This window comes from Lipotes vexillifer, unplaced genomic scaffold (assembly GCF_000442215.2).
Source record: "Lipotes vexillifer unplaced genomic scaffold, Lipotes_vexillifer_v1.1 scaffold376, whole genome shotgun sequence".
NCBI lineage: Eukaryota > Metazoa > Chordata > Mammalia > Artiodactyla > Lipotidae > Lipotes > Lipotes vexillifer.
The window spans coordinates 1,637,867-1,656,657 of record NW_006785037.1 but is presented as its reverse complement, the minus strand read 5'-3'; the positions used below and the strand labels follow the sequence as shown (position 1 = coordinate 1,656,657).

Sequence of the window (18,791 nt, the reverse complement as noted above, 5' to 3'; positions counted from 1 at the left end):
CACCTAACCTACTGAACTTCAGAGCTTAGCCTAGCCTACCTTAAATGTGCTCAGAACACTTAGATTAGCCTACAGGTGGGCAAAATTATCAAACACAAAGCCTATTTTATACTATATAATTGAATAACTCTTGTAACTTACTGAATACTGTACTGAGAGTAAAAAACAAAATAGTCGTATGGTTCTGAGTGTTTTGGTTGTTTACCCTCATGGCTGCATGGCTGATTGAAAGCTGTGGCTCACTGCCCCTGCCCAGCATCACCAGAGAATCCCACCTCATATCGCTAGCCTGGGAAAAGATCAAAATTCACATTCGAAGTTTGGCTTCTACTGAATGCATATTGCTTTCAAACCATCATAAAGTCGAAAATCTGTAAGTCAAACCATGATGAGTTGGGGACCATCTGTATACTTAACACAATTGAACTGTACACTTAAAAAGGTTAAGATGGTAAAAGTAAAACAAAAACAACAAGAAAAAAGGTTTGTAAAAGGCTATGAATACCTTACCAAATTCATTATAGCTTATGATACAATGTAAGTAATAATTAAAATAGTGATAACCACCATTTAGAAGTAGATACAAATTCAAAGGACCCATAAAGCATTTTTAAATTAAAACCAAAACAGGAACTGTATACTCTAATTAAAAATAAAACAAAATTTTGAAACATAATTCTAAATACAGAAAATGATTAGTACAGAGCATTCTCAAGAAAACAGAGAATAATACCAGCAAGCTTTCCAAAGAAGTGAAAATGGTGGCATCTGAGGGGCAAAGATACATTGGTCAGAAAGTAGAAATGTTATACCCAGGGATTTTTACTTTCTACAAATGTCCACAGTCCAAAAACAAGCAAGCACAGGCATCAATTTGATAACTGTTCATTGTTATGCTAGCTTGAGTAAATATCTGGTGATACACAGACATCCTCACCTATAAGGAAAATACCTACAGGATATATAACCTAAGGGTTCTAGAGATGGGGAAACACTAAAGACAGAAAAAGCAAATATCCACAACTCAAACGCAAAGAACCACAGTTCACATTTGTAATTTGAAATAAAGAATAATGTGTTATTTCCTGGATCCTATGTTACTTCTATTTTTAGTTTTTTAAGGAACCTCCATACTGTTCTCCATAGTGGCTGTACCAATTTACATTCCCACCAACAGGGTAGCAGGGTTCGCCTACCTCCACACCCTCTCCAGCATTTATTGTTTGTAGACTTTTTCATGGTGGCCATTCTGACCAGTGTGAGGTGATACCATATGATCCAGTAATCCCACTCCTGGGCATGTATCCAGAGAAAACCGTAATTCGAAAAGATACATGCACCCCAATGTTCATTGCAGCACTATTTACAATAGCCAAGACATGAAAACCACCTAAATGTCCATCAATAGAGGAATGGATAAAGATGTGGTACATATTTAAAATGGAATATTAGCCATAAAAAAGAACAAAATAATGCCATTTGCAGCAACATGGATGGACCTGGAGATTATCATACTGAGTGAAGTAAGTCAGACAGACAAAGACAAATATCATATGATATCACTCATATGTGTAATCTAATTTTGAAAAATGATATAAATGAACTTATTTACAGAACAGAAACAGACTCACAGATTTCAAAAACAAACTTATGATTACCAAAGGGGAAATGTGGGGGCGGGGAGGGATAAATTAGGAGCTTGGGATTAACACACACACACACACACATACACACACACACACACACACACACTACATGTAAAATAGATAACCAACAAGGACCTACTGTATAGCACAGAGAACTGTACTCAACATTCTGTAATAACCTATATGGGAAAAGAATCTAAAAAAGAATGAATATACGTATATGTATAACTGAATCACTATGCTGTACACCTGAAAATAATATAACATTTTAAATCAACTATACTCCAATAAAATTTAAAAACTAACTAAATAAAATTTTTAAAAAAGAATGTGTTTATGTTTTTAGATTATAAAGTAATAATTACTGATGAGAAATTATGTTTGGGGTTTTTCTTAATTTCTTCAAAATAAAATATTAATTTCTTATAATTAAGTGGGAAAGTATATGAAAGCAAAATAAATCTCAGATATTAACCGATATCATTCATGAATTGATAGGTAACCGATATGAGATGTGAATTTATCTATGAAATTTCTCCATGCATAGCAAATGTATTCTAAAATCTATGATATTTTCTACATAGTTCTGTCATGTAATTTCATTTAAATCATAAGTATTTTTTGTCATCTTTAGTCATCCTTAACAATTACTTTACATCAATTATCAAGTGTGATTTAAAAAACTAGACTAAATAGTAAAGCAGGAGGTCAGAATATGTGGTTAATATGCATATAAAATTAAACTTATTTTTATCAATGGATACTTAGTGGACATTTATTTTATCTTAAGAGGTGATGTTTATAAACCATTATGTAACCTACTAGTTCAAGAGATCTAAAGTCTGAAACTTAGCATGCTATCGAAAGGAAATATCTAATTTTATATTAAAAAATCAATACAAGTTACAGATCATCCTCCTATGATACAAAAAATAAGCAAAAGCACTTTTATCAGTTGGTAAAGAAAATCTCAACATATCAAAAGGCTTGTGGATACTGACAGGTGGAAGTCTAATGATTCCACAAAATAAACATAACATCCTATTTTAAGAAAAGTAACAGAACACAGAATAATAGTTATGTATAAAACTCCACAAAAATGTATGTTAGTATTTTTACTGCTGTTGTTTTTAAATATGGTAAGGAAACTAACTTTTCTTCTAAACCACAAATCTTAGCTTGAACTTCCTTGTGTATATGATCATATTTTAAATTCCTTAAGGGCAGGGATCATGTCTTATTAATATTCCTACCCTCAAAATTACTTACAACAGAGTCTTGCCCATTATAGATATTCAGTAAGTGTTTTCGAGTTATTGAAAATATAAAACCTTTTTTAATATGGGTGGGGACATATGAGTTATATGGAATAAATCTGATATCTAAGGGAAAACATTAGAAATTTAAAACACTACTTAAAATGAAATCATAACTTCTTCTTTTCCAATTTGGATTCCTTTTATTTCTTTTTCTTCTCTGACTGCTGTGGCTAAAACTTCCAAAACTATGTTAAATAACAGTGGTGAGAGTGGGCAACCTTGTCTTGTTCCTGATCTTAGTCCATCAACAGATAAATGGATAAAGAAGATGTGGCGCATATATACGATGGAATATTACTCAGTCATAAAAGGAAACGAAATTGAGTTATTTGTAGTGAGGTGGATGGATCTAGAGTCTGTCATACAGAGTGAAGTAAGTCAGAAAGAGAAAAACAAATACCATATGCTAAAAAAATGGTCATGAAGAACCTAGGGGCAAGACAGGAATAAAGACACAGACCTACTAGAGAGTGGAATTAAGGATATGGGGAGGGAGAAGGGTAACCTGGGACAAAGTGAGAGAGAGGCATGGACATATACACACTACCAAACGTAAAATAGATAGCTAGTGGGAAGCGGCAGCATAGCACAGGGAGATCAGCTAGGTGCTTTGTGACCACCTAGAGGGGTGGGATACGGAGGGCGGGAGGGAGGGAGATGAAAGAGGGAAGAGATATGGGGACATATGCATATGTATAACTGATTCACTTTGTTATAAAGCAGAAACTAATACACCATTGTAAAGCAATTATACTCCAGTAAAGATGTTAAAAAAATGTTTTTAATAAAACAATAAAAAAGTGGGTTTTAATTACACAAAAGGAAATAAAAGAAATTGTTTTATGGAAGAATATTTGGTTTATATTTGCATAGGTGATCTAGCTAACAAATAGAAGGGGGAGGAAAGAAGACTGAGATGTAGGGTGGATTGCAAGAATTCACTTTAAGAAGGAACATAATGATATTATTGGGAGATGATTTTCCATGGGTCTCTTGTGTTTTTGCCTGTCTTACAAGTAGAGGCAGTCAATGCCTTTGTTTCCAATGTTACTTTCAAGGATATCTGTACAGTGTACAGCCTCAGAAGACAAAGATATTGTCTTCCTTCTGAACAAAGAGGAGGTATGCTTACAGTCTTGTAAGGTACATATAGGGCCTCCCACTAGAGAAAATGGCAGGCACAATTTCTACCCATTATAAAGGTTCAGGTTCCTCTCCTGTAATATAATCCACTGTATACAGGTATCACTTGGCCCTCTTTGTGCCATCCTGTAGGAATTAGGCTTAGGGCAGGGACACAAAAAAAATGCTAATACTTTGGTAACTGCTAATGCTATAGATAATAAAGTCCTTTGTCTCCATTCCAGGATTCTTGTGTCTCTGGGCAGCATTCATGAAATTATGGGCTGGATAACTTCTTAGCTCAGAGGTAGGGTGAAATCACAGACCCTTTAGAATTCTTGACACATACCTGTTATTGTTTTTGTTTTTATAGGGCTGCTGGCATATTCAGAGGCCTGATATGATTGTTGCTTTGCCAAGGGCGCACTTCCAACAGACACCTCATCCTCCTTCCTTCTGCTAATTGGCATAACAAGAGGAACAGCTATCACAGGCTGCTGGAGAGAGTCAAATGAAAAACTGAATTATTTACTACTTCTTAAGCAGAGAAGGTTAAACATAGCATCACTGAAAAAGTCCAGCACATGTTGTGGTTGAGGCTTTATTAATTTTTAATTAATAATCACCCATAATCCCCACCCACCCAGAGATAACCATCATTAGCATTTTGATAAATCTTCCCCCAGTGTCTACATATTTTGTTTTCAATTGAGGTATAATTGAGGTACATCTTTATGTGAGTTCCAAGTGCATGACACAGTGATTTGATATTTCTATACATTACAAAATGATCACCATGATATGTCTAGTTATCATCTGTCACCATACAAAGATATTATAATTGACTACATACCCCATGCTATACATGGGGCTTTATTATTTTAAATCAATGAATCAGTCAATCTCTCTTGCCCTCCCTCTTGGTCACTGTCTCTCATACACACTCACACAGGAACATTTAACAATTTCAATTTTAAATTAGAATTCTGTGCGAAAACCAAGAGAGCTTGGAATTAATTAAAATTTAACATAAATTTAAGTAAGAAGTATAAAGGTAACGTGTTAGAGGCAAATCAAAACTAAAATTAACTTTGAAAATTATGATCACTAGTAAATGAAAAGTTATCCTTATAAAATGATATTTTAGGGAAGTACTTCTATAAACTGATTAGGCACGTGTTAATATGGACAATCCAATTTTTTTTGAGAATTGCTGAAAATCTCTATATTGTGTCTGACAAAGTGATATCCACAGCATATTTAGAAAGCACAGAAAAATATCTATAGTTAGAGAAAGCTGGAAAACATTACGATCCTATATTGAATGCATGAGTGCTGAGCTGGACAATAAAGCAGCTGTTTCATCTTTATTCACTGAAATAAAGTCTGATGTTACTACTGATGACGCCCAATACAATCTTGTCAGATTTTTGGCCAAAAAAAAAAAGTTATTTTTAAGTTTGCTTCAAGATCAAAGATCAATGTTGAACTGAGTGGAAAACAATCATCAAATGTTGGGTTTTAGCCACAAATTGAGGAGGAAATTGCAGCTTGGGAAACAACAGATGATAACTGTGATACAGCTGCATCAGATGGTGAATCTGGAGGGGGTTGGTTAGGCTGGAGTGTGGTCTAATGTTACTCTCAACACTACAACACCCACACTTTTATAGATCCAACTTTAAGGTTCACCCAACTTATGGTAACTAATATTATTTAAATTATGAATAAATATTTCAATGAGAACGTAGGTACATTATATAACCATATAATATAATGGGAAAAAAGCCAAATTATTTTACAAGTTGTTCTCTAGGGTGAGTAAAAGGACAAGAAAACTGATAATGAGAAAATGAAAGATTAAATATATTGTGGGAAACACCACAACAAAGAATATCTGCTTTCATGTTAAGTATTTAGTCAAACTGATAATATTTTTACAAATCTAAATAGGAAATAATATTTAAGAGCTAGATAAGAAATGCTGAGTCTAATTTAAACTTCCTCATCTATAAAACAAGGGGGTGAGATGCCTACTAGAAAATCCCTTTATGCTATAACACTTAGTGATTCCATAATCCATTGAATTTCCTGGACACCATTTATAAACCTGGAACTGATGAAGCACTCAAAGAAGTTAGGACCAAGTTTAGAACCAAAATTAATATATAATATGTAATTACAGAAAAATTCTGTGCTGTATAGTGTGATATTTAATTCATGCACAATAGGTGAAATATGAGATTGATGGAAGCTATGATATTGGAAATACCCAACAACAAACAAAAAAATCTTTCTTTTGGTGGTTGAGACTCTGGGTGCATTTTCACATCGGTAAAAATACAGTAAAAGGCCAAATAAAAACCCTTTCTAGGGCTTCCCTGGTGGCGCAGTGGTTGAGAGTCCGCCTGCCGATGCAGGGGACACGGGTTCGTGCCCCGGTCTGGGAAGATCCCACATGCCGCGGAGCGGCTGGGCCCATGAGCCATGGCCGCCGAGCCTGCGCGTCCGGAGCCTGTGCTCTGCAACGGGAGAGGCCACAGCAGTGAGAGGCCCGTGTACCACAAAAAAAAACAAAAACCCTTTCTAACAAGAGAGCAAGGCTCTTACATGTCTTCTACACAGCTATATCCAAAATACCTTTAACAGTGAGCAATAGAGACCCTTCATAAATATTTGCTGAATGATTGCTAATATAGTTCCTACATGTCAGGCATGAAGAGATACTGGAAAAAGAGTAAAAGATGAGTGATTCCCACTGCTTTTTTGGAAATATGACTACCCCAGTCAAAAATATCAAAAGAAGGAGCATTTATTTTTTTTATTTTTTTTTATTTTTTTGCGTTAACGCGGGCCTCTCACTGTTGTGACCTCTCCCGTTGCGGAGCACAGGCTCCGGACGCGCAGGCTCAGCAGCCATGGCTCACGGGCCCAGCCGCTCCGCGGCATGTGGGATCTTCCCAGACCGGGGCACGAACCCGTGTCCCCTGCATCGGCAGGCGGACTCTCAACCACTGCGCCACCAGGGAAGCCCGGAGCATTTATTTTTAGCAACCGCCTGTTGCTCTGCTTACATTCTTCTGCCTTCTGGTACGGGATATTCCCCCAAATTTCCGATGTACCCTAGTCCCATATCTGTCCTATTGTTGCCCCATCAATATCCCGTGGTCCCCAAATACCTAAAAAGTGTTTTGTCCCTCTTCCTATAAAATTTTCCTTTATTATTAATTTAATAAATGTAAAAATATGGGAAATTATGAAGAATAAAAGAACATCCATATTTTCATTATAACCAATAATTACTGGCAATTAACAATTTATCATATTTGCTTTTTTTAAGGAGAAAAGTAAAATATTACAGATAAAGCTAAAATCCCCTCTGATTGCTAACTGCCCATTCCTCCCAGAGTCAATCACTATTATGATATTGATGCAATCCTTTAATTTTTTACACCCATATTTACTTACACATATGCCATATATATAGTTTATATATAATATGTGATATATAATAGATAATATATAATATGTAATATATGCAGGGTGGTTTGGGAATAATAAGTACTCTCATATTGCATATGTCCTTGGGAAATTGATTTTTGCATTAAATAGAATTTTGAGACTTCCATACTAAAACCTACTGAATAATTTTTAACAAAAAAAAAATACATCATGTTAATGTGCCACGCTTTATTTATCTGATTCGTTAGAGACAGTCATTTAGGTTGTCTCCAATTTTACACCATTGCAAAGAATTCTGCAAGGACAGGCTTATGCATGACTCCTTAGGCGCATATGAATGTTACTGTAAGAACACAGCTCTATCAAAAAGTGGAATTTTGGGGTCATAGGCTACGGTCATGTGTAATTTTATTAGACACTGACAAATTTATTAATTTTCACTCACAGCAGTAATATGTGAGTCCATCCATTTTCTACATTTTCACCACTACTGAATACTAGCCTTTTTTCACACAACAGATTTTAAAAGTGAAGATGATTAGTTATGGGTTGTTAGGTGTTGAAACTGGGCAATAAGGTCATAGGGTTCAACTATACTCTTGATTTTCCATGTTGGAGAAAATGTAGAACTGAAATAGTAGATTAAAGGCATTTTCAAAGCATATTTTTGAGATATGCTGAACTGTAGCAAAATAGTAATACTATAAAGTGCTGATGAAAATATAAACTGTACACCAATTCTGGAAGCAAACTGGCAATATTACAAAGGCCTTAAAATATGCTAAACCACATGCCTAAAGTTACTAGTTACACTTCTAAAAATATATTCTAAGTGAATAATTAAAGAAAAATGCAAATATGAAGATATTTATCCCAATATTATTTGTAAATGAATGATTAGGATTATGGGTATTTATTTGTTAATCTTTTAAATGAAACTACTAGTTTTGAACTTAGAGAAAGATATATATTTATATTTAACTTAAAAGTACTTATGAAACAATATAATAAAAATAAAATAAAAAATCAAAATCTTTGAAGGTACTTGTATCAATCAAACAAATGTATAATTTACTTAAGCTGCTAGAACGCTACCTGACATTCAGGGATATCTATGGTGTACTGGAGATAACTGCATCACTTATAAAATAACCAATGAAAAATTTATAATACAATGAAATATTATTCAGCCCTAAAAAATAAGAAAATCTTGCTATCTGTGACAACATGGATGGAACTTGAGGCCATTCTGCTAAGTCAGACAAAGAAAAATACCACATTTATATGTGGAATCTAAACAAAACAAAACCCGAAACATCAAATTCTACATACAGAGAAGAGAGGGTGTTTGCCAGAGACAGGGGGATTGGGGGAGGGGGGTGTGTAATGGGTAAAGGCAAAGTACTAACTTCCAGTTATAAAATGTAGTGTATGATATGATGACTATTGTTAATAATATGTATTGTATATTTGCAAGTTACTAGGAGAGTAAATCTTTTCTCATCACAAGGGAAAAAATTATTTAACTATGTGTGGTGATGGATGTTAACTAGACTTATAGTGGTGATTCTGCAATATATACAAATATTGGATTGTTATGTTGCTACCTGAAATTAATTTACTGTTATATGTCAATTATATCTCAGTAAGAAAAAAAATTTACAACTATATTTTTCTCAAATTGGCCCTGCCATTAGTCTTAACTTCTCCATTACTCATACTCCATATTTTGTTAAACTTTCTAAAATCCAAGTCTATTTATATTAGTTTCCTATACTTCCTCTGTACCCTTTGGGATAAAGTCTCAAACACTTACCATTACAAATAAAATCTTTTATGAATTGGTTTTCAATTTCTACCAGCCTCTATAAGAACACTTGGCTCTAGCCTGGAAACACTGAAGGTCCCTTTCTTGCCAAGTTACCCCATCGTCTTTGCCTCTGCTCACAGTTTAGTCTAGAACAACCTTCCTTGTCTGGCTTACTTTTATGACGCTCAGCTCAATTGTCAATTCCTCCTTCTAACACCCATCCTCACCTGATCATGAGACTGTTTCCTTTTATGTTTTCATATACTCCCGTAAATATATCTAACATAGCAATTACAGTCAGCCCTCTGTTGATCTGGAGCCCAAGGATACAGAGGGCCAACTGTTCTACACCAAGGGACCTAAGCATCATGGATTTTGGTATCCACAGGGGAGGGAGGGCTGGAACCAATCCCCTATGGATACCAAGGGAGGTACCAAGAATGGCATTACTACTACATTCCTTCACATTCTCAAATACACTAAATACCTCTAGAGGAAGGGATATTCTCAACCACGATTTCTGTTTCTATAGCCCCAGTACCTAGAATACTGCACTGTATTCTGTATGTATTTGATAAAAGGAAGCATGAAATGGAGAAGGGATGGCAAAAGTTTCAAATGAAATTAGGACAAAATGAAGAAAAACTTTTAAAAAGATGCTCCTTGAGACACAGGTTGCACTTTTTAAGTTAATTTTTATATTCTTATGTAAATATAAAATTATACACTTTTCTCCTATAAATTAGCTTTAAGTTACCTCAGAAAAAAAATACAAAGCATTCCAAGTAGAATGTTACAAAATTACAATTAAGTCAATGGGAAAATGCAATTCAATATCACATAAATTGGCCTCAAAAATTCTTAGTTCTAGAGGGAAGAGATATGGAAACATATGTATATGTATAACTGATTCACTTTGTTATAAAGCAGAAACTAACACACCATTGTAAAGCAATTATACGCCAATAAAGATGTAAAAAAGGGCTTCCCTGGTGGCACAGTGGTTGAGGGTCCGCCTGCCGATGCAGGGGACACAGGTTCGTGCCCCGGTCCGGGAGGATCCCACATGCCGCGGAGCGGCTAGGCCCGTGAGTCATGGCCGCTGAGCCTGCGCGTCCGGAGCCTGTGCTCCGCGGCGGGAGAGGCCACAACAGTAAGAAGCCCGCGTACCGCAAAAAAAAAAAAAAAGATGTAAAAACAAAAATTCTTAGTTCTGAGATATACTAGATGTGTGAAAATAGGTAAGTTAATCTCAATAAGCATCAGTTTCTTCATCTTTAAAATGCGAATAATAAAACCCATCTGTCAGAATTACATTTAAGTATCATGACATACATAGAGAATTACACGTAAGTACTCAGGAGACTATAATTAGCTCCTTTTGCTTTGTAATTTAGACCCCTTTAAACACACACATATCCCAAGTCTTTTGCACCAACCATCCCAATACCAGAGTTAGGCACACTCAATGCATGTTTCCAGAATAAACCTACAGATGAAGAAGAAATGTAGAGATAATGAAAATGAAAGCTAACATTTTCTAAGCAGTTATTATGTATTGGACAGTCTGAGAACAAACATGTAGGGACTATGAGGGAAAATGAGCCAGTAAAATAGGACTACCTAACCTAGTCTCTCTAAAGTATCTGCTTTACAAGCAATTGTAGACCAAGTCCCTTTAACAATCAATGCAACTCTACTTTGAACTGTAATTTCTTGTACAGAAATTAAAGAGAAGAATTACTTGAAAGGGGTAGAAGAATTCTGGTACCTCCATAAACAAAATCAACAGAAGAAATATATAACTCTAACAAATACGAAAAAAAATTATTTAGAGAATTATAAAAATTTCTCACCTGCTGCATATGTTTACTGGTTCGCTTCTGAGGTTGATAAATGAGCCAGGTGTATAAGATAGGGTCAATATTAACCGCTAGTCCTTGTACATTACAAAGAAGTACGGCACCTAAAAAACAAGATTTTTAAATTGTTACATTCCTCCTAAAAATAATAAGCTTGATGTCACTTTACACCAATAAGTAGGAGAGCCATAATAAAAAAGATCAACAACAGTAAGTGTTGCCAAGGATGTGGAGGAATTCAAACCTTCATACATTGCTGGTGGCAACATAAAATAGTGCAAATAATATGGAAAACAGTCTGGCATTTCCTCAGAAAGCAAAATATACAGTTACAATATGACCCAACAATTCTATTCCTAGGTATATACCTAGAGAACTGTAATCAAATATCCACGCAAAAACCTGTACACAAATTTTCATAGCAGCATTATTCACAATAGCTGAAGAGTGGGAAAACATGAATGTCCATGATGAATTGCTGAATGGATTAGCAAAATGTAGCAGAATCACACAATGGAAAACGATTTATCTATGAAAAGGAATGAAGTACTGATACATGCTATAACATGGATAAGCCTTGAAAACATGCTAAGTGAAACAAGCCAGTTACAGAAAACCACATATTATACGATTCCGCTTACATGAAATAGCCAGAACAGGCAAAACCATGAAGAAAAAAGTAGATCAGTGGATGCTGGGGCCTGGGGGGAGGAAAGAATGGGAAATAACTGCTAGTAGATATATGGTTCTTTTGGGAGTGATGAAAATGTTCTGTAATTAGAAAATGGTGATTGTTGTACAACCCTGCAAATATACTAAAAACCACTAAATTATGCACTTTAAAATAATGTACTTTATGAAATGTGAATTATATCTCATTAAACGTGCATTTGCCTTTAAGAAATAATAATAAACTTTATTTTTTAGGCAAACAGCAATTTCTATATTGGCCATGAGAAGGGAATATTATCTCCCTTTTTTGTTTATATTACAGAACTAACTCATGATATTAAAGGAAGCATTATTATAACCACTTAATAAATCACTGTAAATTACAGCTTTAAATGTTCAGAAGCAAAGAGAGAGAGCTGCCTAGATGAAATGCAGGCTAACATTCTGACGTGAAACACAAAGATTGTAGTGTAACAAGTTGCAATTCCATCCTACTAACTAAAACATTTTTGTCCCTCTCTAATAAAAAGTAGCTCACATAAACTTAACTAAAGCAGGATATCCCATTCTTAATTTATGTGGGGCAGGTCATGTATATCTGTAAATAAGATTTTGCATTTCTACATATATTTTTTGATAAAAATAGTATTAGCTCCACTAGGATGTAGAGAATATGAAGGAAGAGATATTAGTCAGCTTTGCTCTCAACTGTATCTCCAGCATCTGAAAAAGTACCTTCCACGTGGTAGGAGCTGAAAAAAGAATCACAATAAATGGTAGACAGATTCTCAGGTTAGTTGAAAAAAGCCCATCTGTTCTATAATACTGCAGATAATTAAAACAGCTAGTACAGTTAGTATTAATATCAAGTCCTATGAAAAGTGAACCACAAAGAGACTGAGATACAAGGATGGAGGAGAGAAAGCAAGCAAAAGAGAAATTTCCTCCTTTTTCAAAGCTTTGCACAGAATTTTCAAATGAAATTTGTCATGTGTACTCCTGTTCTACTTTACATTGCTACTTCTCCCAGGAACCCAAAATCGGTATAGATTCCTAGGCAACATGCTGAGACAACATAAGCAATCCCTCCTTCCATGTAACAAAGCATGTGCTAGTGAGCAATGATTCACTCAAATACACATATCAGAAAGGAGTGATGGGGAGAAGCTAAATACAAGATGACTGCAAAACGGGGGGAATCATAACTGAAGTCAATTAGAAAATACAACTTAATATATAATTTTTCCTGTAATAGAATGCAGATTCCTCATAAGAACCTAAATTCTCCTATTTCTCAAATACCACTAATATACAGAATAAAGGCTTAACATGCTATATTAAGGAAAATAAAATAAGACTCCCAAAATTATATCCAGTTTTCAAATAATTCTAACAGCTCTACTATGCCAGAGACTATCAACTCCACAAACTAACAAAAATATAGTATCTAGATATATGAGTATATATAGCAAGAGCTAATTTGAATAGTGTTCTTGTTTTAAACAACTCATTCTATCAAAATATGTTACTAGGTGAGAAACAGAATTCGGCCTGAAATATGAAAGACTATTAATCAAATCCTTTTTATTTTAAAGAAATGTGTTGAACACATTTAAATAGAGTTCAAAAATTCATTTAAATTCAAGAATACATAATTCAATCATAAAAGTTAAAAGACTTTTCTAAAATCCATATTTCTAAAATCCATATACAGAAATAAAATTACATTTAGATTTAAATTACTATGAACTGCTTGCTATCACATGAGCCTACAATATTTTATAATTAATATCACATAAATATTAAAGACACCAAAATAATACGTGGTTAACAATAAAGAATGTATTTTGTCAAAAGAAGGAATTACCACAAGAAAAAATCTTTTGGATCCAGAAGACAAAGGATCCAACACAGGAAAAAAGTGACCCAGGATGACAATAGTGAATTAGTGACAAGTATATGGAAAACTTAGCAACAACAAACAATTATTAAATACAGGAAAAACAAATGTTATAAAGAAAAGGATAACTAACCATAGGATAAACATGACCATACCATGAATAATATCTACAGACAGAACTAGGTAAATTCTGAAAAAAATGAATTCATTGATTAATCAAATGTATAATACAACAATATCAGACATTTGATTACTGGGGGTATGGGTACATAAGAGGAATGTGTGATGGGTGCTGAAGAGGGTAAACGTTAGCCAATTATCATTTTCCACAGTAAGATAGCAATGAATAATGCTGTAAAATGAACATCAAGAAAGAGCAAGAGGGCTTCCCTGGTGGCGCAGTGGTTGAGAGTCCGTCTGCCGATGCAGGGGACACGGGTTCGTGCCCCAGTCTGGGAAGATCCCACATGCCGCGGAGTGGCTGGGCCTGTGAGGCATGGCCGCTGAGCCTGCGTGTCCAGAGCCTGTGCTCCGCAACGGGAGAGGCCACAACAAAAAAAAAAAAAAAAAAAAAAAAAGAGCGAGCAAGAGAAGCCAAGTTACTTAAAAACATGGACGTAAACACCAAAATAATTACTAAAAAGACTTTTGAAAAGGGAACATTAAAAAACAAGTGCAGGTGACATGAGGGAGAATATAACTGGGATTCTCAAAATGGGGACAACAGAAAAGAGAGGTAGAATGAGCTTTAGATTTTCTTGCTGAGGAATATCCTTATAGCCACTAGCAAAATGCAGAATAAATTTTTCTCTTTGAAAGATGTCTCCAATTCATTGTAACCTAACAGCCACAAATTAAGATCTGTGAATGAGTCCCATAACAAAAAAAATCAGCAAGCACTGCAGAAGGCAAGTGAGCAAGAGCCAGAAAAAAGAACAAACAAGTTTAGACTTTCAAGCACTGAAGATATCTGAATACAGAAAAACAGCTATGGGGACTTCGCTGGTGGCGCAGTGGTTAAGACTCCTCGCTCCCAAGGCAGGGGGCCTGGGTTCAATCCCTGGTCCAGAAACTAGTTCCCACACGCATGTCACACTAAGAGTTCGCACTCCACAACTAAAGAGCTGGCGAGCCGCAACTAAAGAGCCCACCTGCCGCAACTAAGACCCAATGCAACCAAATAAATATTTTTTTAAAAAACAGCTATGTAGAAAACGTTTAAAATACAAAAGTATGCAATCATGAAGGGGAACAAACAATGAGAAAGTATCAGCAAAGAACACATTTTAAAGAAAAATGGAAATTACAGAAATGACAGATTTAGTTTTTGAAGTAAAAAACTCATTGGACAGGTTAAATAGCAGATTAGACATAGTTGAAGAGAAAATTAATAAAATAGAAGAAACACAATAAGATAATTTAGAATGTATCAGAGAGAGAAAAATGAAAGAAAATAGTTACAATGATGTTAAGAGATATGAGGACTGAGTAAGAAGAACATATACCTAATTAGATTCCAGAAGGAGTTACTAAGGAATGAATAGAGGTAAATATTGTTAAAAAATGATGGCTGAGGGACTTCCCTGGTGGTCCAGTGGTAAAGTATCCATCCTCCAATGCAGGGGATGCAGGTTCGATACCTGGTCAGGGAACAAAGATCCCACATGCCAGGGGGCAACTAAGGCCATGCGTGACAACTACTAAGCTCGCATGCCTCAACAAGAGAGCCCACACACCACAACTACAGAGCCCACACGCCGTGGAGCCCACGCACCACAGCTACAGAGTGAAAAACCCACATGCCACAACTAGAGAGAAGCCCGCGCACTACAACAAAGAACCTGCATGATGCAACTAAGATCAGATACAGCCCAAAAAAAAAGAAATGAAGAAAAAAGTGGCTGAGAATTTTACAGAATTGCCAAAAGATTTTAAGCCTCACACCTAAGAAGCCCAATGAATCCAAACTGGATAATTAAAAATAAACCTGTATTAAACAAACAAACAAAGAAGAAACAAAACACTGAAGAGAAAAAGAAGATCAGAAAAGAACCCTAAATAAAAAGAAAGATCTCCTGAGGTATAGGAAAGCAAATAAATTGACAATCAACTTCTTAGCAAACAGTCAATGGTATTCATTATGTGATTTTTCTTCAAAACTTACATATATTCTTTTGTATGCACCAAGTGTTACCATTAAAAGATGATAAGAAGAAAAAGAATAAATTAAATTGATTTTAAAAGTAAATATATCAGGATAAGTTTTGTTCTAATATTATACATCTCAAGTACAAGCCACATAGAAACTATTTTTTAAATTATGATGAAAATATGCAAAAAAACCTATATAAACAAAGCAGTTATAAATTTAAAAGAATACAAACTGCAAAAGACAAAAGTAAATTAAGGAATTACAGAATTCTCCATTTGAGGCAAGTTATTTTAATAGTCTTTTCATATGTGCCAAAAACTAAGCATGTTGAGTAAATTTTTAAAAACTTTCTCAGTGGGCTTCCCTGGTGGCGCAGTGGTTGAGAGTCCGCCTGCCGATGCAGGGGATACGGGTTCGTGCCCCGGTCTGGGAGGATCCCACATGCCGTGGAGCGGCTGGGCCCGTGAGCCATGGGCCGCTGAGCCTGCTCGTCCGGAGCCTGTGCTCCACAGTGGGAGAGGCCACAACAGTGAGAGGCCCACATACCGCAAAAAAAAAAAAAAAAAAAAAAACTTTCTCAGTAAGTTATTAGCACACCTTTAAAATTGGGATGGTAGAGAAAGGGAAAGGAAAACAAATGTAAATAGGTAAATATTTTCACATGGACAATTAATTCTGAAAATCTTATTTTATTTTAATGAAAAAGTTAAATACTTCACCAACAAATATTCAATTAAGTCACATAATTGCATTACACCAAAAATGACTAAATGACTTATAGCCAGGCGTGAACTTTACGAATGTTAAACAGGTAATAAAAGAGAATAATCTATTAATTTAACAACTTAGCTAAAATTATAATTTAGAATAATGTTCTCCTAAATTTAAAGGGATATTTTTATATTATATTCAATTTATGAGACACAGCCTTTAAAAATAACACACAAGTTTTGACATATAAGTGTGCAGACAATTAGTGTAGATAGTTGACTCAGAACAGATCCTCCATAAATCACTAAAATTTGGCAATATATTATTCTGTTTAATTTTAGCCTGGGAGACAACTAATGAGAAAAGTGTGCTTTACTCCTCCGTTCACTGCCAAAATGGCTCACTTATCCACATTCCATTCAGGCTTTACCAATTAGTTAAACCAAGGCACCACTGTCATTTTCAGTTACATCCTAAGCTGAAGAATGAGAACTGAAGTAAGGGTTAGAGACCAAAGTTGCAGAGCATTAAAATTAAACATACATCCTTCTTATCAGCTACAGAAACCTTGTCATCCAATGAGACTGCCTGTAAAATATCAAGTTATTAATAGGAAAAAGTACCCTGCATTTATCTTAAACCAATGAATGAGACAAAAAGCACAGACATATTAATCTTCATCTAAGTTTAAGTGGCTAAAACTCACTATTTTTCTATTACGCAACTATAGTAAAGTACGAACTTTTTAGATGCATAGTGCTCTTAAGAAATTGTTACTCTTAGTTTTAAGAATAATTTCAAAACTTTTGGCTACATAGTTAAATAAACAAAAAAGGAAGAATCAATACTTCAAAAACAAGGGTGGGGAATAAAGGCAAGACAGAGTAATCAGACACTAAAAAAATGACAGAGCAGGGATGAGCTGCCAACTACTGGCAACCTTATCCAAGGTAATTGTCAAATTTAGTATAAATGAATCATAAGATTTTTAGGTATGTGTGTATGGTAGCTCATGTTACTTAATTAATAATTATACCCCCTTCTCTTAGGATATAGAAAATCACAAGAGAACTCTATCCCATTTTAACAATAAGAACAAGCCATGTAACCTATCAAAGCTTTTCAACATTCATCAGACAGATTTTTTATGAACAGAAATCGTAAAAGTGAAAGGCCCCTCATAGGGCAGAAGGAATGAACAGTGGCTTTTATTCTTGGCACAGCAGGAGGAGGAAAAGAAAGTGGATAAGAAGAAAACAACTGACCTTTTAACAAATGTTTAGAGTTAGTTAGGGGTAGACATGACAGTTTAGAATCTCTGTAAACTGTAGACACAAGGGGAATCTACCCACCTGCCATCCCTTTTCAACAAGCCTCCACCAAATGTTCATAAGAATAACAAGGGACAGGACTGGACAGATGAGAAAGATCCCACTGAGATGCAGGGACATGGAGCCTGATGAAGTCTGAGTGCAAAGAAGGAGAACCGAGAGAAATCTCACAGCCACTCTGAACATTTCAGTGAGCACCAAGCAGGGCAATCTGTGCTAGGAGAAGAAAAGAGGAACTAAGAGAGATAGATCCCTCCATAAGGACAGATGAAAACGGCATGCTGAAGTCTGAGGGTAGGTCAGGAGAACTGAGTGAAAGTCACAAACCATACTAAAAAAAAAATTCTGATTCTGCTCTCAAAAATATTTGAAGTCTGGGGTGACTTAATATAAGTAAAGCAGGATCAGCACAAGCTCAACCACAGAATAGAAAGCAAAGACCAAACCCAACTCAACTACACCAAAAACATGACAAAATAAGAGGCATGCCCTTCTGTGGGCATAAGCATTATTTACCATAGGTTCTATTCTTTTTACATACAATGTTTGGCATTCAATTAAAAAAAACAAAGATTATGAAACACACAGTAAAACAAAAAGAAATACTATCAAAAGAGAAAACAGGGGCTTCCCTGGTGGCACAGTGGTTGAGACTCCACCTGCCGATGCAGAGGACACAGGTTCGTGCCCCAGTCCGGGAAGATCCCACATGCCGCGAAGCGGCTGGGCCTGTGAGCCATGGCCGCTGAGCCTGCGCGTCTGGAGCCTGTGCTCCGCAGTGGGAGAGGCCACAACAGTGAGAGG

The 18,791-nt window shown here is 35.4% G+C and overlaps 1 protein-coding gene across 3 annotated transcripts in view; it reads right to left on the bottom strand.

Annotated features, from left to right (window-relative positions):
• VPS13B (vacuolar protein sorting 13 homolog B) overlaps positions 1-18,791 on the bottom strand; it is an 804,491-nt gene that overhangs the window by 477,262 nt on the left and 308,438 nt on the right. For all 3 annotated transcript variants that reach the window (XM_007457167.1, XM_007457166.1, XM_007457168.1), the window contains exons 20-21: positions 11,216-11,325; positions 4,437-4,584 (exon numbers count right to left, since the gene is read on the bottom strand). In XM_007457167.1, the coding sequence (XP_007457229.1) occupies positions 4,437-4,584; positions 11,216-11,325 (258 nt within the window). The remainder of the gene's footprint in view (positions 1-4,436; positions 4,585-11,215; positions 11,326-18,791) is intronic.